This window comes from Capra hircus, chromosome 28 (genome assembly GCF_001704415.2).
Source record: "Capra hircus breed San Clemente chromosome 28, ASM170441v1, whole genome shotgun sequence".
Classification (NCBI taxonomy): Eukaryota; Metazoa; Chordata; class Mammalia; order Artiodactyla; family Bovidae; genus Capra; species Capra hircus.
Window position 1 is genome coordinate 10,091,325 of NC_030835.1, and position 25,636 is coordinate 10,116,960.

The 25,636-nt window shown below is 41.4% G+C and overlaps 1 protein-coding gene across 1 annotated transcript; it reads left to right on the forward strand.

Annotated features, from left to right (window-relative positions):
- On the forward strand, positions 1,607 to 21,619 carry DYDC1 (DPY30 domain containing 1). The gene is made up of 8 exons (XM_018042177.1): positions 1,607 to 1,680; positions 3,500 to 3,637; positions 3,726 to 3,895; positions 6,377 to 6,478; positions 13,612 to 13,704; positions 17,192 to 17,248; positions 18,055 to 18,156; positions 21,436 to 21,619. The coding sequence occupies exons 3-8, from the start codon at positions 3,749 to 3,751 to the stop codon at positions 21,463 to 21,465; spliced, it is 531 nt and encodes a 176-aa protein (XP_017897666.1). The 5' UTR covers positions 1,607 to 1,680; positions 3,500 to 3,637; positions 3,726 to 3,748; the 3' UTR covers positions 21,466 to 21,619.

Sequence of the window (25,636 nt, forward strand, 5' to 3'; positions counted from 1 at the left end):
CTCTTCCAGTCCTGTGGCCACTGCTGAGTTTTCCAAATTTGCTGGCATATTGAGTGCAGCACTTTCACAGCATCATCTTTCAGGATTTGAAACAGCTCAACTGGAATTCCATCACCTCCACTAGCTTTGTTCGTAGTGATGCTTTCTAAGGCCCACTTGACTTCACATTCCAGGATGTCTGGCTCTAGATGAGTGATCACACCATCGTGATTATCCGGGTCGTGAAGATCTTTTTTGTACAGTTCTTCTGTGTATTCTCGCCAGGCTTAAGGCAGCTGTTTCTGTGGGAATGAGCTTTCTTATGTTGAGCCAAGATGCCTGTTGGTGTGTCTGAAAAATATGCGTTACAGCAGGCTGGGTATTTTTGCTGTTTCCTGGAGAGGAAGCAAGCCGAACGAAGTAAGGAGTTTCACCTGGGTTCGGTTCATGAGCAGATGCAGCCGGCTTCTGTTGGAGACCAGTCCTCCTTGGGCAGTTTCTCCTTCCAGAGACCAGGGTGGTCTTCTCCTGTGTTCGCTTTCTGGAGCTGCAGCAGGAATCTGTTCCAGATTTCCTGCACTGCAGTCAGATTCTTCACTGCCCGGGCCACCAGGAAAAAGTCCTTTAAAAATTGCTCTTGTGTTTCAGATGGAATTGAGATGACAATGTAGTTATTTTTGTCTTTAGAGTATTATCCCATTGAAGAAGTACAATTAGGATACTGTGTTCCATACTCGGTTATAATCATTCTTCTCTCTGAGTGGGTAAGATGCTAGTGCCAGCTAGGTAGGGCATTAAATTTGTGCCGGGTTTTGGTTTGTCTTTATGACAATGTTTGTGGATACACAAGTACACATTCCTTTCCCCATAGCGGTTGTTAATACGAAAGAGGGCATGCTGCTGCTGCTAAGTCGCTTCAGTTGTGTCCGACTCCGTGAGACCCCATAGACGGCAGCCCACCAGGCTCCCCGGTCCCCGGGATTCTCCAGGCAAGAACCCTGGAGTGGGTTGCCATTTCCTTCTCCAATACATGAAAGTGAAAAGTGAAAGTGACGTCACTCAGTGGTGTCCGACTCCTAGCGACCCCATGGACTGCGCCTACCAGTCTCCTCCGTCCATGGGATTTTCCAGGCAAGAGTACTGGAGTGGGGTGCCATCGCCTTCTCCGAAAGAAGGCATACTAGATGCAATTTCTGCATCTTGCATCCCTCCCCGCCCCCCCCACCCCCCACCCCTACGCCTTCACACGTATGTCCTAGAACTCACTCCTGGTCTGGGAGACCTTCCTCATTCTCATTTTATTTGCACAATAATCCATTGTGTGGCTGTACCTTAATGATGGATTCCCAATTTGGGTATTGTTAGTGATAGTGCAAAACAACCCTGTGTATGTATTGTAACAGAGCGTAGGGAGCTCATCCCTTAGAACGCAGCAGTTGCTCTGCGGCTTCCTCTGGACACCCCTTAGCAGACAATGGTCCGGCTCAGCTATTAGTCAGTACAGGCAGTGGGCCCGCCCATAACCAACGAACCAACCATCAGTGAGTGACCGTTAGTGGTCCTGCTTAACCATTGGCTGTTGCTGCAGTGGGCTCCGCCCACAAGCAACCAACTGTCAGCTACCATTACTCAGGAACACAGCCGAGGGTCTGTTGGTGGAGTAGTGAGCTGTGGAGTGGTGATCCTCAGGTGCAGAGTGAGGTAAGAGGCGGATCCAGGCCTTCTTCATGGACCCCTCCAGTTCACCTGGCCTCGGGCCAGTGGGTGGGCTGGAGGGCCCAGGGCCGGGGGCTCTGTCCTGCAGAGTTTCAGAGCCCTTGCCAGGGCCACCCACTGGCTTTAGCCCGGGGCTTGAGGCAGCGGTGAAACTCTCTCCCATACCTACTAGCAGTGGCTGCCTGTGGAACCTGTTCCTCCCCACACCCCGCAACTTTTTGGGCAGAACATTTACAGGAGCATCGTTACCTGACCATGATCTGATAACAACTGACTCCACCCCTCTCTCATCTTTCCTAGAAAAGGGCCTGGCTGAGAGCTTTTGCGGGAGTTTCGGGGTTTTAAGGCATGGGCCACCCAGTTCCTTGCATGGCCCTACAATAAACCTTTCTCTCTTCCAAACTCTGACTCTTAGGTATTGTTTTGGCCTCACTGTGTGACAGGCATATGAACTTGCATTTCAGTAATAATATCACTTCATATTTTTGTAAGAGAGGATCCCAGATGTGAAATTGATGAGTCCAATGGTAAATACGTATGTAATTTTCAAGATATTTACAAATCCTTCTCCGTGGTGTTATGCCATTTTGTACTCCTATCAAGGAGAGAGAGAGTAGGTTTGAGACCTATGGATGGAAGTCAAGGGGTCATTGTTTCTACAATTTTGTGCAGGATTTTAGGTGCAGTTGTTTAGGGGACCCGTCTAGACACTGGCATTCTGTCCCCTGAAATTGCTCATGTCTGAATATAACAGATACTCAGTATGTATTTGTTGAATAATGAATACATGTCATCAGATTCTCAGAAGAATCTGAATTCCATACGGGTAATTCAAGGGTGATCACTGCTTTCAAAGCACCTGAAATAGAGTGGTTACTGCATTCCTCCCACCCTCCCTCTTTCTGTTATCCTTCCTTCCATTCTTGTCCAAGATTATTCTTGTCCAGATTCATTAGTAAATTGGGACATTACTGAGAGAGTGGAGAAACTCATTCACTTGCCCATGGAGGTGGGCTAGCTGTGTCCACAGTGTGATTGAGCCATACTTTTTGAGGAGCTAGGGAAACTTGTCCTCTTGTGGGAGGACAGACATATGCATACACAGAGAGTGCTCAGGTGTGTGACAAATGCTGTGTGAGCCGCTTGGGGAAGGAGGACTATCTTTGCATTGCCTGGGAGACTGTTGTATGAGCCACAGCAGGGAGAAATGAGAGAGGATTGATGCCTTGCAGGTGAGGAAGTATTTTCCAAGCTGAGGGAGAGTGAGGGGGCCATCATATGCAAAAGTCATGGAGATGGAAACATACAAGGTGTGAGCAGCAGGATGGCAAGATCTTCTGTGTAGTTAAAGCCCAGGAGCCAGAACTGATATCTGGAAGTGATCCTGGAAAGAAAAGTGGAGCCAAAGCATGAGGAACTTCATATGCTATTCTTGGAAGGTTGGATTTTTTTTGTTAATTCTTTGGCCTTGAGATATTTGGAGTTTTAAAAAATTTGAGGTGGCCGATTGTGATATTTTCAAGAAATAAGTCTTATGGCTTGCAACGAACATCTTAATAAGTCATGTAGGGAGGGTAACAGCTCTGGAATCAAGAGTTGGGTATGATTCCCTCTCCATCAGGCACAACCTGTGTGACCCTGGGCTGTTTGCTTACACTCTTTGTGCCTGGTCGTCCTCATCTGCACAGTGAGGCTAAGGATGCCATGTTCAGGTATGCTGTGAGGGTTCAACAAGACATGTGTCTCTTGTCATATGGACATCTCACAATAATGAAAGTAACCCTTCTCTGACTCTGGACTCCAGGGTCCTTCAGGATTTGGAAACTATTCTAGTTGTGGCAACATTTGTGGAGCCATTTTGGAAACTGCTAGAAGCATCCCAGAGCCAGCTTGCTTGTGCCCTGATGTGCTGATGGCAGGTGCCCATGACTGGTGACAGAAGGTAATGCTTTGTTGGCCTCACTGGACTCTGCCTTGACTGTGCCTTCATTGAAAATTTCCTGCACTAATGCAAAATGTTTATCTTTTAGAAGTTTTTATTTAGCAGTTAGAAATGGAGTCAGCGTATCTTCAAAAGTTGCTTGGGACATGTCTAACTGAAGGTCTTGCGGAAGTGGCAAGGATGCGTCCAGTGGATCCAATAGAATATTTAGCACTGTGGATTTATAAGTATAAGAAAAATGTGACCATGGAGAAACAGGTAGATATGGATATAGTTTTTAAAATTTATTATTTATCAAAGAATAGTTGATTTACAATATTATATTAGTTTTAGGTGTACAGTAAAGTGACTCATATCCATGCATGTATTATATACATATATATTTTTTAGATTCTTTTTCCATATAGATTATTACTAAATAGTCTAGTTCTCTGTGCTGTGCAGCAGGTCCTTCTTTACTAATACATAGTAGGATGTCTACATTTCTTCCAAATTCCTAATTTATCCCTCCCCCTTCCCCGAACCTTTCCCTTTTGGTAACCATAGCTTTGTTTTCTGTCTTTGAGTCTGTTCCTGTTTTATAAATAAGATTGTGTGTATCATTTTTTAGAGTTCACATAGAAGTGATATTGTATAACATTTGTCTTTGTGTGACTTACTTCACTTAGTATTAAAATCTCTAGGTCCATCCATGTTGCTGCAAATGGCATTCTTTTTTGTGGCTGAGTAGTATGCCTTTGTCAGAGAAGTTGATGGCACCCCACTCCAGTACTCTTGCCTGGAAAATCCCATGGACGGAGGAGCCTGGAAGGCTGCAGTCCATGGGGTCACTAAGAGTCGGACATGACTGAGCGACTTCACTTTCACTCTTCACTTTCATGCATTGGAGAAGGACATGGCAACCCACTCCAGTATTCTTGCCTGGAGAATCCCATGGACGGGGGAGCCTGGTGGGCTGCCGTCTATGGGGTCGCACAGAGTCAGACATGACTGAAGTGACTTAGCAGCAGTAGCAGCAGCAGTATGCCTTTGTTGGAGAAGGCGATGGCACCCCACTCCAGTACTCTTGCCTGGAAAATCCCATGGACAGAGGAGCCTGGTGGGCTGCAGTCCATGGGGTCGCAAAGAGTCAGACATGACTGAGCGACTTCTCTTTCACTTTTCACTTTCATGCATTGGAGAAGGAAATGGCAACCCACTCCAGTATTCTTGCCTGGAGAATCCCAGGGATGGGGGAGCCTGGTGGGCTGCTGTCTATGGGGTCTCATGGAGTCGGACACCACTGAAGCAACTTAGCAGCAGGAGCAGCTTGCCTTTGTATATATGTACCACATTTTTTATCCATTTAACTATCACTGGACTTTTAGATTGTTTCCATGTCTTGACTACTGTAAATAGTGCTTAAGTGAACATTGGGATGCATGTATCTTTTTGAATTAGAGTTTTCTCCAGATATATGTCCAGGAATGGAATTGAAGGATCATGTGGGTTCTGTTTTTATGTTTTAAGGAACCTCCATACTTTTCTCCATGGTGATTGTACCAATTTACATTCCCACCAACAGTGTAGGGAAAGTTTCCTTTTACTTCATAGCACCTCCAACATTTATTATTTGTAGACTCTTTGACGCTGGCCATTCTAACTGGTGTGAGGTGATACCTCATTGTAGTTTTGTTTTGCATTTCTCTAATAGTGATGTCTAGCATCTTTTCCTGTGTATTTTGGCCATCTGTATGTCTTCTTTGAAGATAAGTCTATTTAGAATTTCTGCCCATTTTTTGATTGAGTTGTTTGTTTGTTTTGATATTCAGCTATATGAGCTGCTTATGTGTATTTTGGTGATTAATTTCCTTGTTGGTTGCATCATTTGCAAATATTTTTCCCATTCTGTAGGTTGTCTTTTAATTTTGTGTATGGTTTCCTTTGCTGTGCAAAAGCTTTTCAGTTTAATTAGGTCCCATTTGTTTATTTTTATTTCTATTACTCTAGGAGATGGGTCAAAAAAGATATCACTGCAATTTAGGTCAAAGAGTGTCCTGCCTGTGTTTTGGTCTAGGAGTTTCATAGTATCCAGTCTTACATTTAAGGCTTTAATCCATTTGGGGTTTACTTTGGTGTAGGGTACTAGAGAATGTTCTGATTTCATCCTTTTCCATGTAATTGTCCAGTTTTCACAGCATCATTTATTGAAGAGACCATCTTTTCTCCGTTGTATATTCTTTCTTCTTTTGTCATAGATCAATTAACCAAAGATGCTTGGGTTTATTTCTGGGCTTTTTATCCTGTTCCATTTTGGATCTTCTGTTATAAAATTATATGAGTGAAATAACTGGCCCAGTGTCTCTGCTTTTTAAAAGAAGTTCAATATTATAATTTCTTTCTATTATAAAAATAGTATGTTTATTATACAAAACTGGGCGACATGAAAAAGTAGAAGAAAACAAAGAGCTCTATTTAGATTTTTAGGTATTTTTAGGTAGTCTAATCTTTTTTCTACATACTTGTCTGGAGTTTTTTTTTTTTTTTACACAATTGTGCCCACATTCAATGTGTAATTTTAATTTTATGCTCTTTTTTGAAATAATACATTTTCCCCAATTATTATATAGTTTGCTAATGGATAAACTGTAATTTGCTTTCCTTCCCTATTGGTGGCGGTTAAGATGCTTCTAAGATTGTGTTTTACAAATTGTTTTATCTGTAATTAGTAATGCGATGTTTTTCTTTAAATCATGCGAGAGGCAAGAGGAAATGGCCCAACTGGAGCGTGAAAGAGAAGTAGCTTTGAAGGAGCAGGAGATGATGGAGAGACTTAGAGCAGAGGAGCTTCTCTTCCAGCAGGTGAGACCAGAGAGGTCAGTGGTGCCTGGAGCCCTGGCGGTGGCACCCTTGGGGTGGTGCCCCGACACCAAGGTGCAGAAAACTCCTCGCCTCTGGTTGCTTAGACATGGCTTTCTTACATCTTCAGTGTTATGTCTGTTATGTGGTTTCTTTTGTTTAATGCTTATTTTTATTTGTTTATCTTACTTGGCTGCACCAGGTCTTAGTTGCTGGCATGGGGGATCTTCACTGGAGACATGCAGACTCTTAGTTGTGACATGCGGGATCTAGTTCTTGTATGGGGAGCATGGAGTCTTAGCTACTGGACCACCAGGGAAGCCCCTGTATGTGGCTTCCTTACTGGGGAAGAAGCAGTGTGAAGTAGGAGGAAACCCCAGAGAGTCTGCTATCGCAGGAGCCAAGGGGACAGTATCTCAGTGAGACCTGAGTGGTCAGTCATGTCTGTGGTTGGTCAAGTGAGAGCCGAATTGCCAAGTGCTCACTTGAGGCCACAGGGGACCTAGGTGGGAGCAGCTGTGTGGGGTGGGGTAGCGCAGGGGACGTGGAGATGGTGAGTAGATGTAATGCTTTCAAGGAGATTTTCAGGGAAGGGGTTTTCTTCTGTTTGTTTTAAGGAACAGAGTGGAAGGGGAGTGGTTGATATAAAGAAATGAAGGGGATGGTTACTGGGGTCAGCTTTTCTTGGAGACCAGAGGAAACTGTCTCTGGAATGAAGATTAGGCAGGTGAAAGTGTCCTTTGATTCAAAGGAAGGGAAGAAAATGGCATTAAGTACATGTGTGTAGGTTTTGTGGAGCAAAGATGAAAGCAGTTTCTGTGTGACTTTCTTTTTTATAAAGCAGGGACCGTGATCATCTACCCAGAATGAGGTGGTAAGGTAGGAGGTGACGGGAGAGTGGTGAAGGTTTGAAATGGTGACTTTGGAGAACTAGAGTTGACCAAGGAAACTAAGCGTTCCTTGGTAGCACTGAATTCCCTGAGTCCAACCAGTCATAATGGGGCCGTTTGGTTTGATTTTGTTGTTGTGTGATTTTCTCTACCTACCCTAGGTATACTGGTAAAGACGTGGAGGAGACAGACAGACTGAAGTGAGTTTGGGTTAGCAGGATTGGGGAGCTAAGGATGCTGGTTTGAGAATGGTTGAAGAGGTGGGTTATGGACTATAAACCAGATAGGGGAAAGTCCTAGAGTGACTTCTGGACTAAATTTAATTTATGGAGCACTTCTAAACCAAATCTGAGTCACCCTTATACTTCTACCATATAGTACCTAACTCTAGAGACTCAGCTCCAATTTACATATTTCAAAAAGGGATTAATTGGGTGTGTGGATAAAAAGGAAAATGTGAACATGGAAAATAGCTTCTCTATCTTGTCTCCCATCCTCAATACTTGGTAAAACATTCTAGGCACCTTAGATGGATATGGCTGTAGAGGCCTTTAATGCCTCTGAGTCTTCATTTTTCAGTCATTGGGCTTATTTTTGTGGGGAGCTTGCAAAGTGTTGGATGTCAAATGCCCATCCGAATGGGCAAGTGTCTGCTGCAGTCTCCCCAACTTTGAGTGGGGGTCTGCCCTGCCTCTTCCAGCTCCTGGAGCTGCATCTGTCCCCTGTCTATCTGAATAAGGGGAACTTCTTAGCAGTTCTCCTTCCCCAAGACAATTAGATCACAGCTGTGGAGATACCCCAACTTCCATTGACTTATCTTTTTTACATTACTTCAATAAAGTTTGACAATACTAGAAACTTTTCTCTGGCTGTGCATTGAACCCTAAGCATTGTATTGGGTGGGTGGAAGATACAGTGATATCCTGCAGAAGGCACGGTGGCTGGTTAAAGAAGTAGATTGATGGGCAGAGAGATGAGAGAAGAAGAAGGGATGTGTGGAAAGATGGACCAGCAGAGAAGCACTTGAAACAGTGAGGCTAAGATGAAGAAAAATCAGAGAGGCTCTCTGTGCCCTTTGAGTCAAATGAACTGGAGGTCAGGACTCTGGTCACCTGCCTTTTGGTTGCAAAAGCAAGTGTCCTCACAATATAGCTGACTTGAAGTTGTTTGAAATTTTAGACACTCTTCAGCAAGCCCAGGTCCTTGTGAACAGGGAAACATTTTTATTGGTATTTTTTACTTAAGAGCTCATTTTAGCAGTGATAGCTTTTATGTTTGTTTGAATGTTTTTCTAATGGTTTTTGGTCACATGTGAATAAAGCAGTTGAGTTTCAAACATTTCCTGAAAATGTTAAGAAACTGATTATGTTGACCAGTGTGGCTGGTATTTAACAACTGCATTTTGCATTGTTATTGACTGATTAGAGTTATTTCACTTTCTGTACTGATGTCTGAAATGATTGAATGATAACATTCCTGCATTTCAGCTAGCTAGCCCATCACTTTTATTTTAGTGGGGATGACATAAGAATACAAAGAAATTAATTAACAGCCCTTTGTGAATAACTATTAATCACTGTTTATTATCTCTTTGTAAAAAATGTATTTTTTAAAATCCTTAATATAGTTTTAAAATTCTCTTAATGGAATGAGCTTCTATTATCCTGTTTATGGGGTGGCACTGGACTGATGGTAAGAAATTATTTTCTAGTGAGGTTAACAAACTCTTCCTGTAAAGGTGGATATTTTCAGGCCAAGAGGCAAAACTGAGGATATTGTGTGGGGACTACAGTATATTATGTAGCCATAGCAAGAGAGAAATTTCTACAAATGTAGAAATTTCTACAAATGTAGAAATAAAAAATTAAAAAAAATATAATTTCTTTCTGTAACGTAGACTTACTGTTGAGAAGAATTACACTCCCCCTTTAAAGATAAGAGTTCACCTACTTGGACTTCAAAGATAATGTTCCCTCTCATCAAAAGGGATGGAAATGTTTCTGTTAATGCTGATCTGTAATGAGATTTTATGCATTTCATCTATGAAAATGTCTTTTCACTCATAGGTCCTACCAACTATTGATAATTAGTCCCTATGCCTATAATATTCAGTGTATTAATCTCTTGGAAGGCACTTGTAGAAGTCTGCTCAATTTTTCTCTTGATATTTTTCTTTTAGTGTGTCTCTACCTGGTAAATTAATCCCTTCCAGTTGAAGGTTGGTGAAAGCTTCTCAGTTACAGTTTTGAAATCCGTTGTAAATGGATTTTAAAACGTGGGAATTTCCTTTGCACTTACATCAGGCCTAAACACACTCTGAAACTATAATTTGAATTTGGAAAATGTATCTGGCACAGATCTGTATGGGAATGGAAATCTCGTTTCTGACAGCGCCGGGAGTGTATACAGCAGCTTGACGTGATTCAGACGGTATTGGCTGTTGTAAAAATGATTTTACTGAAGTGTTCAGTTTTACATATAAGTGCTATTTTGCCTTATACTTTTAGATTGAATTGATTAAAAGTCTACAGCAGAAGCTAATTAATGTTTGATAATTGTGGTTGAAAATGGCCTTCTCATTCAGAAATACCTCAGTATTGTCCCTGAGCTCAAAAATTCACAACAAAACTATTAGGCATGAAACTATCAAGATATATTCAACTTCTATTTCTTTTTATTTTTAAATATGTGGTCTTTGTAAAAGTTTTTATTTATTTATTTGGCTGCGCTGGGTCTGAATTGTGGTGTGCATGATTTTCTGTGTTGTGGCATGGAGGGTCTTTAGCCAAGGCTTGTGAATGCTATTAGTTGTGGCATGTGACCTGGAGTTCCCTGACCAGGAATTGAATCCAGGCCCTGTATGGGGAGCATAGAGTCTTAGCCACTGAACCACCAGGGAAGTCCCCAGCTTCTATTTCTTATGAAAATTCATAGAACCGATGATGGTTAAATTCATAAGGGTAAATGAAGGTTGCTGTTGACACTGTTACTGAACCAAACTTAAGTCTGTTCATCCAATGCACAGTAATGCGAAACCTGTTGACACTGGGTTGCGGTGAAGGCAAGTACAGAGTTTACTGCAGGGTAACAAGCAAGGGCACAGGAGACAAACTGTATCCACTCTCACTTAGTGTCCGAATGAGTGAGTTTCTTAAAGGGGAAAAGCAAAGAGGCTGGGATTAATCTTGTGACATTTCTGTGACATTGTCTATTTTTAAAATTGAAGTATAGTTGATCTACAATACTGTGTTAGTCTCATGTGTATAACAAAGTGATCTGGTTCTATATATATCAATAGATACTTTTTCTATTTCATTATAGTTTATTATAAGATATTAAATATAGCTCTCTGTGGCATACAGTATCCTTGTTTATTTTATATATGGCAGTGTGCATCTGTTAACCCCTACTCCAATTCCCCCTACCTTTGGTAATCATAAGTTTTCTATCTCTGTGAGTTTGTTTCTGTTTTTTATGTTAAGTTCATTTGTACTATTTTTCAGTTTCCATGTACAAGTGTGATATATGATATTTGTCTTCCTCTGTCTGACTTATACTTAGTAAGATAATCTCTAGGACTATCCATGTTGCTTCAGTACTTCTGTGATATTTCTTAATCATTGCTTTTTTTCAGGCAGCGATTGATTTTTCAGTCGTTTTGAACTTGGCATTGACTCCTTTGGAAGTCAGGGTGTCGCCCATTTACAGTTCCCTGGCCAGGTGGTCCACGGCTCAGTGGGTCAGTTAGCTCATCTTGTCCTAGAGAAATGATCTGAATTTGTACATTAATGATAAAATAGCAATTTTAGTGCATTAACGATGTTACTGACAATAGCAATTTTAGTCATCTGACTCTGGTTGATTATAGTGTTCAGTTAGCACAGAATTGAGGTCAGAGAGGACAACAAAGGGAATAAAGTTTTGGATAGAGAGATTAATCATAAACTTAGTACAGGAACTCAACTTTAGGGGGTCTCAGTTTCAATACTGCTGGCTCAATAACACATGATCAGTTCAGTTCAGTTGCTCAGTTTTGTCTGACTCTTTGCGACCCCACGGACTACACTATGCCAGGCTTCCCTGTCCATCAACTCCCAGAGCTTACTCAGACTCATGTTCATCAAGTTGGTGATGCCATTCAACCATCTCATCCTCTGTCGTCCCCTTCTCCTCCTGCCTTTAATCTTTCCCAGCATCAGGGTCTTTTCCAATGAGTAGGCTCTTCGTATCAGGTGGCCAAAGTATTGGAGTTTCAGCTTCAGCATCAGTCCTTCCGATGAATATTCAGGACTGATTTCTTTTAAGATTGACTGGTTTGATCTCCTTGCTATCCAAGGGACTCTCAAGAGTCTTCTCCAATACCACAGTTCAAAAGCATCATTCTTTGGTGCTCTTTAAGAATTTTCCATAGTTTGTTGTGATCCGCAGTCAAAGGCTTTGGCATAGTCAATAAGGCAGATGCTTTTCTGGAACTCTCTTGCTTTTTCGATGATCCAATGGATTTGGCAGTTTGGTTCTTCTGCTTTTTCTAAATCCAGCTGGAACATTTGGAAGTTCATCTGGAACTCTAACACATGACAGAGTCAAATATTTCCTGAAGAGTAGCTGCTATTGAATCATACAGTGAAAACGCATAGGTTTTAAACACTATGTTTTCACAAACTTTGTAAATTTGTCCAATTAGGCCTTTTTCTGTTCCACACACACTTTTTGGGGCAGGTTGTCACACATCTTAGCAGATTTCATATCTGGTTGTACTGAATTAATGTTCCTCAATGTCTGAAGATGTTCTTGCCTGTAGCACTGTCCCAAGAAGATTGCTCATGGAGGTTGATTTTTCAGTCACTGCAAACTCAGCACCAACTCCTTTGATAAACAATAGGTAAGCAGTGCTGAGAGCATTCATCTGCTTATCAAGGGCAAGGGAGACCAATATCTCCCTTGTCTTTAATTGACCACTGAAGTTGCTCCTTATGTCATCCACTCTGAGCAACTGTTCTCACCAAAAGGCTAGTAGCCTAATTTTTATCTTTTTTTAGACACTGAAATCAAACTTGTTTTGATTAAATCACCACTGATGAATGTGTTTCTTTGCTTGGCTAACAGAGGAGCCATTTGGGAGCTCACTTTCATTGCGGCCTCCTTTTCACTTTTAATTTTTGTGAAGAACTTCTGTTCTGGTGAAATAATTTTGTTTTAAATTATCTACTATTTCCAACCTTTGTGTTCATGTGAGTTGAGACCATTGTGATGAGTGCTTACTCTGATAATATTGACATTTACTGTATTCTTTTAGTACACTGTCATTGAATGCGAAACATCCTTTGCTCTTGAGTAATTTGATAATAAAACAACCCACATTCTGCTTTGTCTTAAAAGAGCAGCATTCAAAATTCACTTCTTTTCTTGATGGATAATGCACTGGTTAGGGTTAAAGAAATAGCCTGGTGTAGTGATACTATGGCACTCTGTGAGTTCTGATGATGTCAGTGAGCTTGTGTGTACTGTGCTGAGCAGCAGAGCAAGGCAGTGAGAGTACCACCTGCCGCCTCTGTTGCAAATACTGGGCTCTGCTGTCATGGGGCAGAAGCAGTCACAATAGATAAGTGAGTGAGCGTAGGCATGGCAGTGTTTCAAGAAAGTTTTATTTATAGACACTGACATTTGGACTTCATATAATTTTCATGTGAAATATAATATTATTCATTTGGTATTATTCAACCATAAAAATGTATAAAAACCTTTCTTCAGTTGTGGACTATAAAAGAAACAGGAGTTGGGTCAGGCTTGGCCAGAGGAATTTAGTCTGTGGACTTCTGTTCTCCTGGAGCTAGGATAGGTTGAGATGGGACCAAATATGTTGTTGATGATCTCTGGGTTCAGGTAATATACTTAAAATGTTCTCATCTACTGTTTTACAACCAGAGTTTGGCTATTTGAAGATCTATCTGTTCTTAAAGAAATTTCATCTGAGAAAAATCACTGCAGTCTCATTTGTAGCTTCTAGAAGAATAGGAAAAATGATTTAATTTTGTACAAATACTGCTTTTCTAAAATCAGCAATTAAGGAACCTTCCTTTTAAATTTTGTACATCAGAAATATTTGTAAAAGCTAAAGTACTGGGAGCCTGTGACCATTTATTCTCTTAAGTTTCTTAACCTTAATTATCCTGGGATACTTCAGAGTAATCGAGTGAATTCCTTGCAATAAACTCTAATATGACTTATTTATATCTGAATATTCAGCAACAGCTAGAATTCCAGCTGGAGTTGGAAGAGCAAGAAAAAGAGAGACAGAGAATAGAAGAACTGCAGAGAGCTCAAGAACAATTTGAGAAGGTAAATTAAAGTTTTATAAGTGTTTGTTTTATGGAAAACCTCTTACAGTCCTCACTGTTACTTTCTGTTGTTGTAGCAGGGGATTCACAGTCTAAAGACCTGCCTCATATTATTTGTGCTACTTAAGCAAGTCCCATAACCCTTTCAGTTTCAGTTTACCTTTTAGAAAAATAGGGATAACAGTATAATGTTGTTGGCAATGTCTCACTGGGCTATTGTAAGGATCAAATAAGACCGTGTATGTGAAACTGCTTTGTCAGCAGTGGCCTTCTCTAATATTGATGTGCTCAACATTTTAGTCAAGAGACAGTGGTTCCTAATTATGGCAGCTGATACTGAAGGCAAAGTTCTTTGTAGTATTGGAGGTATTCTCATCTCTGAGATAATAGTTTGTCTCTTTTCTTCACACTGGATGTATTGTGAACAATAACTTACATTTTAAAATATGTTCTTATTTGGATTTTTCATGTCTTTAAATATTTCAGTAACTTATGTCAAAAAAGTCCATCTCCCTTGACTGTGTCTGTTTTATGTCAAGCCTCCTGTTTGGTTAATGTTTCCTTGTATCCAAAAAGTATATATTGTATAGACTAAACTTTTGCATGACTGAGTTATACTTTTCAACTGGATATTTCATATTGTATGCTTACAACTATCAATTGTTACTCAAATGTTATTCCTCTACTTATTCCACGGTTAAAATTTTAAAAATTTAAAATAGAAGCAGGGTTTGTAGAATATATTTATTAATGGCTTAGATGAGAGTATCATTGTTTAAAGCAATTTAAAAAAGTAAATTAAAGGGTAAAATAAATTTTTTAAAAAATGAGATTTAATTAATTTACTATTTTTTTCCCATCGATGTACAATGCTTATCATTCTATAACGGATGAATAAGAATTGTTTTTACAAAGTGAAATCATTTAGTCCTGTTGTAGTCCAAGTGTTGAAAGACTACTTTTGTGAGTCAAAAAGATGAGATTTTAAAAGGATAAAATCAAATACCCATACAGAGTTTTAAAAACAGAGGTGCTGATGTTGTCTTTGTCTGAATGAGGGTAGGGTACATGGATATCCATGCATGCACACACATGTCAGTGCACACACCCTTCCGCTTCAGTTAAGACTGAGTGATCGCAAGTAAAAGAAGAAAACTCAGAATACATCAAGAAGATAGTGATCAAAATGATAAAAGAATTGAAAGTGTGTCTTATTGAGATGCCCTGATAGTTATAGCTGAGTGATATAGAAAGTCTGTGATTTATAGGAGGGATTGGCTCCACAGGGTCCCCGTTCATGTTACTTACTTTCTGGGCATTATCAGACTGAGTGTCCAGAGCTGCAGTGACATTAATAATCCATATTCCTACTGGCTTATCACCCTTTCTTCCCTGCAACCTACTGCCTTGCTTGGAGGCAGATTCATCTAGGTCTTTTCGTCCTGGCCTTCTTGTGGCTTCAGAGACATGACTTAAACTATCATTTGCAAAAGGAAATGTATTGGAAGGCTCCTGGGTTGAAGCAAGGGTTTTACAACTGAACTGTGAAGGGCTTTGGTTGAGCTGGGTCTTCCAGGCCTCTGGGGGCAAGAGAATCAGCGCTGCCAGGGCTCACACCTCTGCTGGTGCCTCTCACTGCGGTCTGGTTCGCTGCACATGGGTGAGGGTCACCATGGTCCTTAATGCTTCCTGCGTCTTATAATGCTGTGGCTCCGACCATCTGAAAGGAGTGGATTCCTTTCTTTTAGGTTTCAGTTAAGAGAAGAATCTTGGGAAGGATTCTGACTGGATGAATTTGTGTCAAGTATCCATCCCTTGGTTGGGGAACAGAATCCTATGAGAACATGAATTTTTCCATCAAAACCACGAAGTTGTGGGATAAGATGTGTGCAGGAGAAGGGAGTGATCTGGAGAAAAGCATATAGTGCTAAGTTGCTTCCATTGTGTCTGACTCTTCGCAACCGTGTGGACTGTAGCCCGCGAGGCTCCTCTGTTCATGGGATTATCCCAGCAAGAATACTGAAGTGGGTTGCCAGGGATCAAACGCATGTCTCTTACATCTCCTGCACTGGCAGGTTGGGTTTTTTACCACTAGCGCCACGTGGGAAGCCCATATGTACCATTCAGTTCACTTCAGCTGCTCAGTCTTGTCTGACTCTTAGCAACCCCATGGACTGCAGTATGCTGGGCTTCCGTGTCCATCACCAACTACCAGAGCTTGCTCAAACTCATGTCCATCAAGTTGGTGATGCCATCTAATCATCTCATCCTCTGTCGTCCCCTTCTCCTACCTCCCATCTTTCCCAGCATCAGGGTCTTTTCCAATGAGTCAGTTCTTCACATCAGGTGGCCAGAATATTGGAGTTTCAGCTTTAGCATCAGTCCTTCCAATGAATATTCAGACCTGATTTCTTTATTGACTAGTTGGATCTCCTTGCATGCAGTCCAAGGGACTCTCATGTACCACATGTGTCCCTAATCATCAGGGCCATTATATAAACGGTCACAAGATGACTCACCCTTGGACAGCTGAAGTGAATCACCTCAAGAGCAGTTGAGTCAGCTTGCTGCCTTAGAATGAAAAGATAGAGGCCACAGCAAGGTTTGGTTTGGTTAGAAGATTCTGGGTTTTCACATTCAGAAAGCAGTGTCCTATGTATTCAGAGTGCTTTATAGAGGGCATTGCCAGGTGCTGTGGAGAGGTCACATGTATTAGGTAGTGCCTTGGGCCAGACTGATTGCTTTAGAAATATTTGCTTCTTTTTCACTATGTATAAAATTCTACTTAACTGAAAGTTCTTTCAAAGTCTCTTATTCTAAGAGTTTATTAAAATTTTTGTCACTTTTCACTTTTGTTAGTAATTTGGCTTCAGGGTTAGTGTTTCAGCCTATTTCATTTTTTAAAATATTCTGCTGCTGCTGCTGCTAAGTTGCTTCAGTCGTATCCGACTCCGTGTGACCCTATAGATGGCAGCCCACCAAGTCTCCCCCGTCCCTGGGATCCGCCAGGCAAGAATATTGGAGTGGGTTGCCATTTCCTTCTCCAATGCATGAAAGTGAAAAGTGAAGATGAAGTCACTCAGTCATGTCTGACTCTTCATAACCCCATGGACTGCAGCCTACCAGGCTCCTCCATCCATGGGATTTTCCAGGCAAGAGAACTGGAGTGGGTTGCCATTTCCTTCTCCAGAGGAGATTCCTGACCCAGGGATCGAACCCAGTTCTCCCGCACTGTAGGCAGACGCTTTACAGTCTGAGCCACCAGGGAACATTTTATTTAATTATAAACAAAATATGGTAGTCACCTATTAATAGAGTATTAAATGAGACTGTATCTGTAGTTTTGTATTCAGATTTCTTCTTTAAGAAGGTCAGCATTTTTGCTGTTAAATGGGTCATAATGTAAAAATAAAATGCTTAAAAATTAAACATGGAATCAAAATGAAAAGCATATGCAAAGTATTTTTCTCCATTTTTATATATTATAGGAGTTCAGAATGAGCATGGAAAATATGGCTAAGGGTGAAGATACTTTACATGGAGAGGTGAGAACAAAAAGTTATGTTATGGGATACGAATAAGTTTCCTGGATTGTGACACTAAATTTTGGTGCATTAGTAGATACGTTTTAAAAACAATTTTATTTATCTGTGTTTGGCTGTGTTGGGTCTTGTTGCTGCAGAAGGCTCTAATTGCAGTGAGTGGGTGCTATTCTTCAGCTGAGGTACCCGGGCTTCTCACTGTGGTGGCTTCTCTTGTTGTGGAGCACAAGCTCTAGGGCATGTGGGCTCCGTGGTTGCAGGGCCCAGGCTCAGTAGCTGTGGCACACAGGCTTAACAGCTCCTGCAGCGTGTTGGGTCCTCCCGAACCCATGTCTCTTGCATTGATAGGCAAATTCCTTAACACTGAGCCACCAGGGAAGCCCAGTAGCTAAAGTTTTAATATGGAGATTATAAAAACTGATAGTTCAAATACATAATCTAGTAATAACAAGTCACAAATAGGGTATACTTTAAAGCCAAATCTCAAAGTGGATAAAACTGGAATGTCCAGTTTGTTTTTGTATTTTTAAAAACCAGAATATTATGAGATTATTGACCATATGATTACATGCAGTGATATGTTTTAAATTTTATGATGTATTTTTTTAAAAACACATTTTAGCCTTTGTTTTTAGCATTCACTTGTCACTAACAGGTATTGGTTCATTCCATTAACCGACAATGTTGAATGTTGATGTTATAATTCAGAAATGCCTTAGCAGAACTGAAAGCAAATTAATGTATTAATCTCAAAGTCATTTGAAAGTGAAAATGAATTAAATGATTCATTTATGATCATATGGTTATAGGATGGAGCCGACTCAGGCAAAACACTAGCTGAAATTAGTGATCGATATGGGGCACCAAACTTGAGCAGAGTGGAAGAACTCGATGAGCCAATGCTCTCTGACGTAAGTATCCTTAGGAAAGTATTTTGTGAAAAGCAGAGTTTCTTGTTTTACTTGGGAAAGCCCAGTGTCTCTCAGGCCAGGGTTGGATGGCAAAGTCAGTCTTTTGCTTCACAGAAAGAAATCAGCTTTCTGGGTGCCAGCTTTTTTCTAATTGTGTTCTGTGAAGTGTGCTGCTGGCCCCGAGTGTGGGCACTGGTGGGGAGGTAGCTGGGTATTAATGTCGAGTGAGCAGTGTACCCTTCTGTGCAGAGGGTGATACGGTTGTTCGGAAGTGAGGCTTTGAAAATTTCAAAATCTTTTCAAAACGTATATTTAAAACCATGTGGTAAAATACATAATCTTTAAATTTTGGGGGCCGATATTTTGGTTCTCAGTAGTAAACCATGGAGCCAAGTAAATAACCTAATGAGAGTGCATGCTTTTACAGTATTTATGTATGTTAGCTTATTTAATAATCATACAGTTTTTCCTGGGCACACATATTGTGCCCAGTGCTTTTATGGCCAAAACAGGTCATTCTGACTTTGTCTAGGAAAGAAACAAACAACTGGACAAGCAAGTAATTGTCACTGTTAGAGTGGCCAGGTAATTTGTCCTCCAAAGCAGTATGCTTCAAGAGCGAGAGGAGGAGCTGTTGATATCTGATGCCATCAGCAGCTATAACCCAGGAAGCCTATTGAGTCACTTGCATTGGTGGGCACTGACAAAGTAGAACAGCTGCCTGGCTGAAGACCCTTGATCAGGGAAAGCTTCATGGAGAAAGTCAGCCTTGTCACTCAGTGGTGGGGTGGGAGTCTGGGGGCACAGAAAGTATCAGGACCCAGCTCAGGGTGAAGAGAGAGGGAATGGGAGGTAGGGAGAGATCAGAGTTGGGACAGTGGAGAAATCAGGAGCCAGACCACTAAAGGACCTGAATTTGTGCTCAGACATATATTTATCATCCTAAAGGCAGTGGAGGTCAACATGCTCAGAGCTGCATCTTAGGAAGGCCATTTGGCTATAGCGTGTAGAAGAAAATGGAGTGATAGATTTGAGAAGACCCACCAGGGGGCTATTGTAATCTACGGAGAGATAGCACTGATGACCGAAAATAGTAAATGGTGTTTTAAGAGCTGTTCAGAAAGTGGAGCTGGGTGGATTTGGTTCTAATCAGTCAGTGGATACATTTTTATTAAATGGCTGCTGTGGTTCAGTACTATGCAGGGAGCTAGAAAAATACCAGAGAGCAAAACAGATTGGGTTTCTGCCCTTTGGGAGCCATGGGCTGGTGGGGAAAGTTCACTGAAAGGACAGAGCAGGGAAACCTGACCTAGCCTGGGTGAGTCTTATGCAGGAAATGACATTTAAAGAATTAGCCTGAGATAAGTCTAGCAGATAGAGAGAGCTAGATGCTTTCAAGGAACTGGAATAGTCCAGTATTTTGGTTTGAGTTGCATGGAGCTAGGAGAAGGAAGTGATTTGAAGGTTGGAGAGGTGGGTACAGGCAAGATCACACTGGGCTCTGTGTGTCATGTTAGGGATTTTGGACTTAGATGCAATAAAAGTCATCAAAAGGGTTTATGTGAGGATTAGATATGTGTTTTTAGAAGGTGGAGAGAAAATCTGAGTGGGTGGAATGGGAAGAGCGGACAACGTAGGAAATTCTCATAGTCATTCAGGTGCAAGGTGAGTAGGACCAGGATGCACACAGCACAGATGGGGACAGCTGAGTGGATTCACATTAGCTGGGAGGATAAGGGGGAGAAAGAAATCAAGGATGAAGCCCAGATTTCTGCCTTGGGCAACTGGACTCATCACCAGTTTTTGAACTTTACCATTGGTTGAACTGAGGAACATATGAAGAGAAAGTAGGTTTGTGAAAACAATGGCTTCAGTTGTGGACGTGTTGAGTTTCAGGTCACTCTGAGATATGTAGGTGGGTCTGGAGGACAGGAGAGAAGTCCAGACAGGAGAGAGGAATTTAGTCATATATACTAAGTGAAGCTAGGAGAGTGAGTCAGATGCTCAAGAGAGAATGCAGAATGTGAAGGAAGGGTCTCAGGGTGAAGTGTGTGTGTGTGTGTGTGTGTGTGTGTGTGTGTGTGTGTGTGTGTGTGTGTTTAGTTGCTAAGTCATGTCCAATTCTTTTTTGACTTCATAGACTGTAGCCCACCAGGTTCCTCTGTCCAGGGGATTTCCCAGGCAAGAATACTGGAGTGGGTTGCCAGTTCCTTCTCCAGGGGGTCTTCCCAACCCAGGAATCAAACCTGTATCTCTTGCATTGGCAGGTGGATTCTTTACCACTGAACCACCTGGGAAACCCTCTCAGGGTGAAACCATGAGAAATTTCAGCATCTAAGGAATGGGTACAGGAATCTGCAAGAAAGATACAGACAACAATAAGAGGGAATAGCAAGAGAAGTAGAAGAAAGGATGGGTTAATAAATACATTGAAAATACAATTAAATTATTATTATGTTGAATTTGGATTTTATGTGAAATAATCAGAAACTATCAAAAAACTTTATTTACATAGTCACATAGAAGTTACCTAAGCTCTAATTTTGTGTAGCTTGTACTTTTCATAGTTCTAATTGTATTTAGTTAGTTCACTCACTCAGTTGTGTCTGACTCTTTGTGACCCCATGGACAGCAGCATGCCAGGCCTCCCTGTCCATCACCAACTCCCAGAGCTTGCTCAAACTCATGTCCATCGAGTCAGTGATGCCATCCAATCATCTCATCCTCTGTCGTCCCCTTCTCCTCCTGCCTTCAGTCTTTCCCAGCGTCAGAGTCTTTTCTAATGAGTCAATTCTTTGCATCAGGTGGCCAGAGTATTGGAGTTTCAGTTTTAGCATCAGTTCTTCCAATGAATATTCAGGACTGATTTCCTTAGGATTGACTGGTTGGATCTCCTTGCAGTCCAAGGGACTCTGAAGAGTCTTCTCCAACACCACAGTTCAAAAGCATCAATTCTTCAGCACTCAGCTTTCTTTATAGTCTAACTCTGACTACTGGAAAAACCATAGCTTTGACTATATGGACCTTTGTTGGCAAAGTAATGTCTCTGTTTTTTAATATGCTGTCTAGGTTGGTCATAGCTTTTCTTCCAAGGAAAATTGTATTTCTAATTGTATTAATTAAAAATTCTAATTGTATTAAAGCATGTTTTAATACAATATGCTACAATTAATTTATATTAATTTTAATTAATTTTAACACAAAGCATAAAGTTAATAATTGTATTAATTAAAATTTATAATTGTATTAAAGCATATTTACTTTTCATTTTGTTTCTAGGTTGCATTAAACATTGATCAAGACTTGTAGGCTCAACCAACCTAAGAACAATACATTTTTCTTCTTGTTTCAAGATTCAAAATAGGAGGTCCCCAGTTGTATTTTTTTTCCCTCCAAACTTGTACTCTGCTTTTCCTCCCTCTAACCACAGCTTTATAAATAAGTTTCAAGTGTGGCCTTAAAATATTGTTTTCTTAATGTAACTGGTTACATGTATGATGTCATTGAGAGAATAGGAGAGAGCTTTTTCCAAAGCAACCAAAAGGAGCAAGTGGGAGACCAGCTGAAAAGAACTGTGTGCGTCTGTATGAGAACAAGATTGCCTGAGGTGAAAGTTACTGGTCTGTGAGAAGTGAAAGAGGCTGCCACTCTGCAGGGCTCAGGAACATTCAACATGCTTTAGATATGATGATTTCCTCCTGGGAGTGCACTGCAAAGACTTCCCCAGTTTGCTGGGAAATGATCTTTGTAGTTCCACTTAATCTATGCTATTGACACAGCTGGGGTGGGGAGGGATGTCAAGTTCCCGGATAGGGAAGCTTTGTTTCTTTTGGAACAATCTTTGGGCAGAGGGATGATGTGCTGCTGTTGAAGGGAAGATCTCGCTTCCTTCAGTGGATGCTGGGCGGTCTGTGGACCCTGACTGCACTCTTGGCCTCTTGGAAGTTTCAGGGCTAGCTTTGAACTTTAGGGAGAAATTTGCTTTTATAAAAAATTTTTCCAAATCTATGTTTATGCCAAGAAGAGGCTTCTTCTAAAAAAAAAAAATCTGGTTTTAGTTGTAATATACCTTTCCTGACACAATGAGAAGAGAACAACCTAATTGCTTAAATGGGAAGAGAAAAAGGGGGAAAAAATATGGGAAAGAATACAGATTTCATTGAAAAGAAATGTTACATCAGTTCTGTACTTTTTAAAAAACTTAAAGAATTTGGGCCTGCGCTGGGTGTTCACTGCTGCTCATGGGTGGGTTTTGTAGTGAGCGGGGGCCGCTTTCCATCATGGTATGCAGGCTTCTCGTTGCTGTGGTTTCTCTTGTGGAGGAGCGCAGGTTCTACGTGAACAGGCTTCGGTAGTTGTGCGGAGGCTTAGCTGCCCTGTAGCATGTGGAATCTTTCTGGACCAGAGATCAAACCTGTGTCCTTTGCATTTACAGGTGAATTCTCAACCACTGAACCACCAGGGAAGTCCAGTTCTGTGCATTTTATTTTTGAGAAAAAAGTTCCAGGTGCCCTGAAGCCATCGATAACTTCTGTGTCCATCAGGCTTCCAGGCACTCTGCCCCCCAATATGGATGACCTGTGTTCACTGCACCCAGGCAGAAGTGTTGAAGGCAGCAGGAGAGTGTCCTTCAAGGCCTCGGCCTCAACCAGTGTGGCACCGTCAAGGAGGGCTAGGTGTGGAAAGCCAGGCTCAGAGGGCATCTTGGACTCAGTCAGCCCATGCCCCTCCCCAGAGAGTGCAGTCTGGCCCTGGGATTTGGCAACAAGAGTTTCTGAGTGTTAGTCAACACTCAAGGTGAAGCTTTGTGGCTCTGGGCTAGAGGGTGGTCTTGTGTGAAGAGTCCTCAGCCAGAGCTTGGCATAAGAGGAAGAAGGTAGAATGGGATAAGAATGGAAATGAAAAGTATTCAATCTTTTGGGGAGAGAACCCTCAGGAGGATTCAGCTGGTAATCAGGGTGCAAGGGAAGAGGCTCCCATCTCCACCAGGAGATGACTCACAGATACAGCAGATGCCCACTGGGACTAGGGCAAGGCTGTCATCTTCGGGCAGACACTTGTGCTGAGTTTGAATCTGAGTCTTAGAGTTTCTTGCTAATGGCAGCAAGACTTATTTTAGACCCACCCAAAGGATGGGGTCCCCTGTCCATTAGATTTCCTAGGCAAGAGTACTGGAGTGGGTTGTCATTTCCTTCTCCAGGGGATCTTCTCAACCCAAGAATGAAGCCCACATCCCCTGCATCGACAGAGAAGCCTGGTGGGCTACACAGTCCATAGGGTAGCAAAGACTAAACAATGACAGCAAAGGATGGGGTGGGGATGCCTCCTGTCCTGGCATACTTTTCATTAGTGAGATAAGATCCTGTTTTGGTTGAAATTGCCAAGAGAAATATCAGTAACCTCAGATATGCAGATGATACCACCCTTATGGCAGAAAGTGAAGAGGAACTAAAAAGCCTCTTGATGAAAGTAGAAGTGGAGAGTGATGAAAATGTTCTAAAACTGATTGTGGTGATGGTTGTGCAAACCAGTAAATGTACTAAGAACCAATGAATTGTAAATTTTACATGGGTGATTGTGAATTTTATCTCAATAAAGCTGTAATGTCCCAAAAATATATACAGCTGGCTAAGTCATCTTCAATCCAAACAAAATAAAAAATATAGCATCTACAGAGCAGAAAACTGAATCAGAGAAAAATTAGGTATCCAGAAGTATTAAACACAAATGAACAACAGAGAGCTTAAAGAAAAAAACACATTAGGGGGAAAAAGTACTGAAAACTATCTGCTTTCTCTATTTTAGCTGAAAATAAACATTTACATAGTGCCAAAATTGTGTGGCACAGTGACCACAAAAGTTCCAAGCATTTAAAAATGTTGAAAAATCAGTGCTCCAGCATCATAATATTAAACCAAACTTTTAATTAAAGTGTAGTTTTAAAAATTGCTATGTTTCAGAAGTTAACCTATAACTTCAGCCTTAACTTCAGCTGAACAGTGAACTTAATACTTGGCTATTCAAGATTCAGCCAAAACATCTATTTAACTGCATGATGCCACTTACATGTGGAATCTAAAAAACTATAACAAACTAGTGAGTAAAACAAAAAGAAGAAACCTATAGTTTACTTCTGTTTAGATCCTTTATGTCTCTCCATTCTTTCATTTCTTCCTTCTCTTTGTGTTCCACTAACAGCCATATCAGGAGGAAAACCTACAGTCAGTCAGTCAGTTCAGTCGCTCAGTCGTGTCCGACTCTTTGCGACCCCATGAATCGCAGCACACCTGGCCTCCCTGTCCATCACCAACTCCCGGAGTTCACTCAGACTCACGTCCATCGAGTCCGTGATGCCATCCAGCCATCTCATCCTCTGTCGTCCCCTTCTCCTCCTGCCCCCAATCCCTCCCAGCATCAGAGTCTTTTCCAATGAGTCAGCTCTTCGCATGAGGTGGCCAAAGTACTGGAGTTTCAGCTTTCGCATCAGTCCTTCCAAAGAAATCCCAGGGCTGATCTCCTTCAGAATGGACTGGTTGGATCTCCTTGCAGTCCAAGGGACTCTCAAAGAGTCTTCTCCAACACCACAGTTCAAAAGCATCAATTCTTTGGTGCTCAGCCTTCTTCACAATCCAACTCTCACATCCATACATGACTACTGGAAAAACCATAGCCTTGACTAGACGAACCTTAGTCGGCAAAGTAATGTCTCTGCTTTTGAATATGCTATCTAGGTTGGTCATAACTTTTCTTCCAAGGAGTATGCGTCTTTTAATTCCATGGCTGCAGTCACCATCTGCAGTGATTTTGGAGCCCCCCAAAAAGAAAGTCTGACACTGTTTCCCCATCTATTTCCCATGAAGTGATGGGACCGGATGCCATGATCTTCATTTTCTGAATGTTGAGCTTTAAGCCAACTTTTTCACTCTCCTCTTTCACTTTCATCAAGAGGCTTTTTAGTTCCTCTTTACTTTCTGCCATAAGGGTGGTGTCATCTGCATATCTGAGGTTCTTGATATTTCTCCCGGCAATCTTGATTCCAGCTTGTGTTTCTTCCAGTCCAGCGTTTCTCATGATGTACTCTGCATATAAGTTAAATAAGCAGGGTGATAATATATAGCCCTGACATACTCCTTTTCCTATTTGGAACCAGTCTGTTGTTCCATGTCCAGTTCTAACTGTTGCTCCCTGACCTGCATACAGATTTCTCAAGAAGCAGGTCAGGTGGTCTGGTATTCCCATCTCTCTCAGAATTTTCCACAGTTTATTGTGATCCACACAGTCGAAGACTTTGGTATAGTCAATAAAGCAGAAATAGATGTTTTTCTGGAACTCTCTTGCTTTTTCGATGATCCAGCGGATGTTGGCACTACTCAGGACCCTGCATAATTGATATTATTCACTAGTCTGCAGATGAAGAAACTGAGGCATGAAGAAAGGGGTTTTGCCTCGTTTTAAACAGTTGGTAAGTGACAGAGCTGAC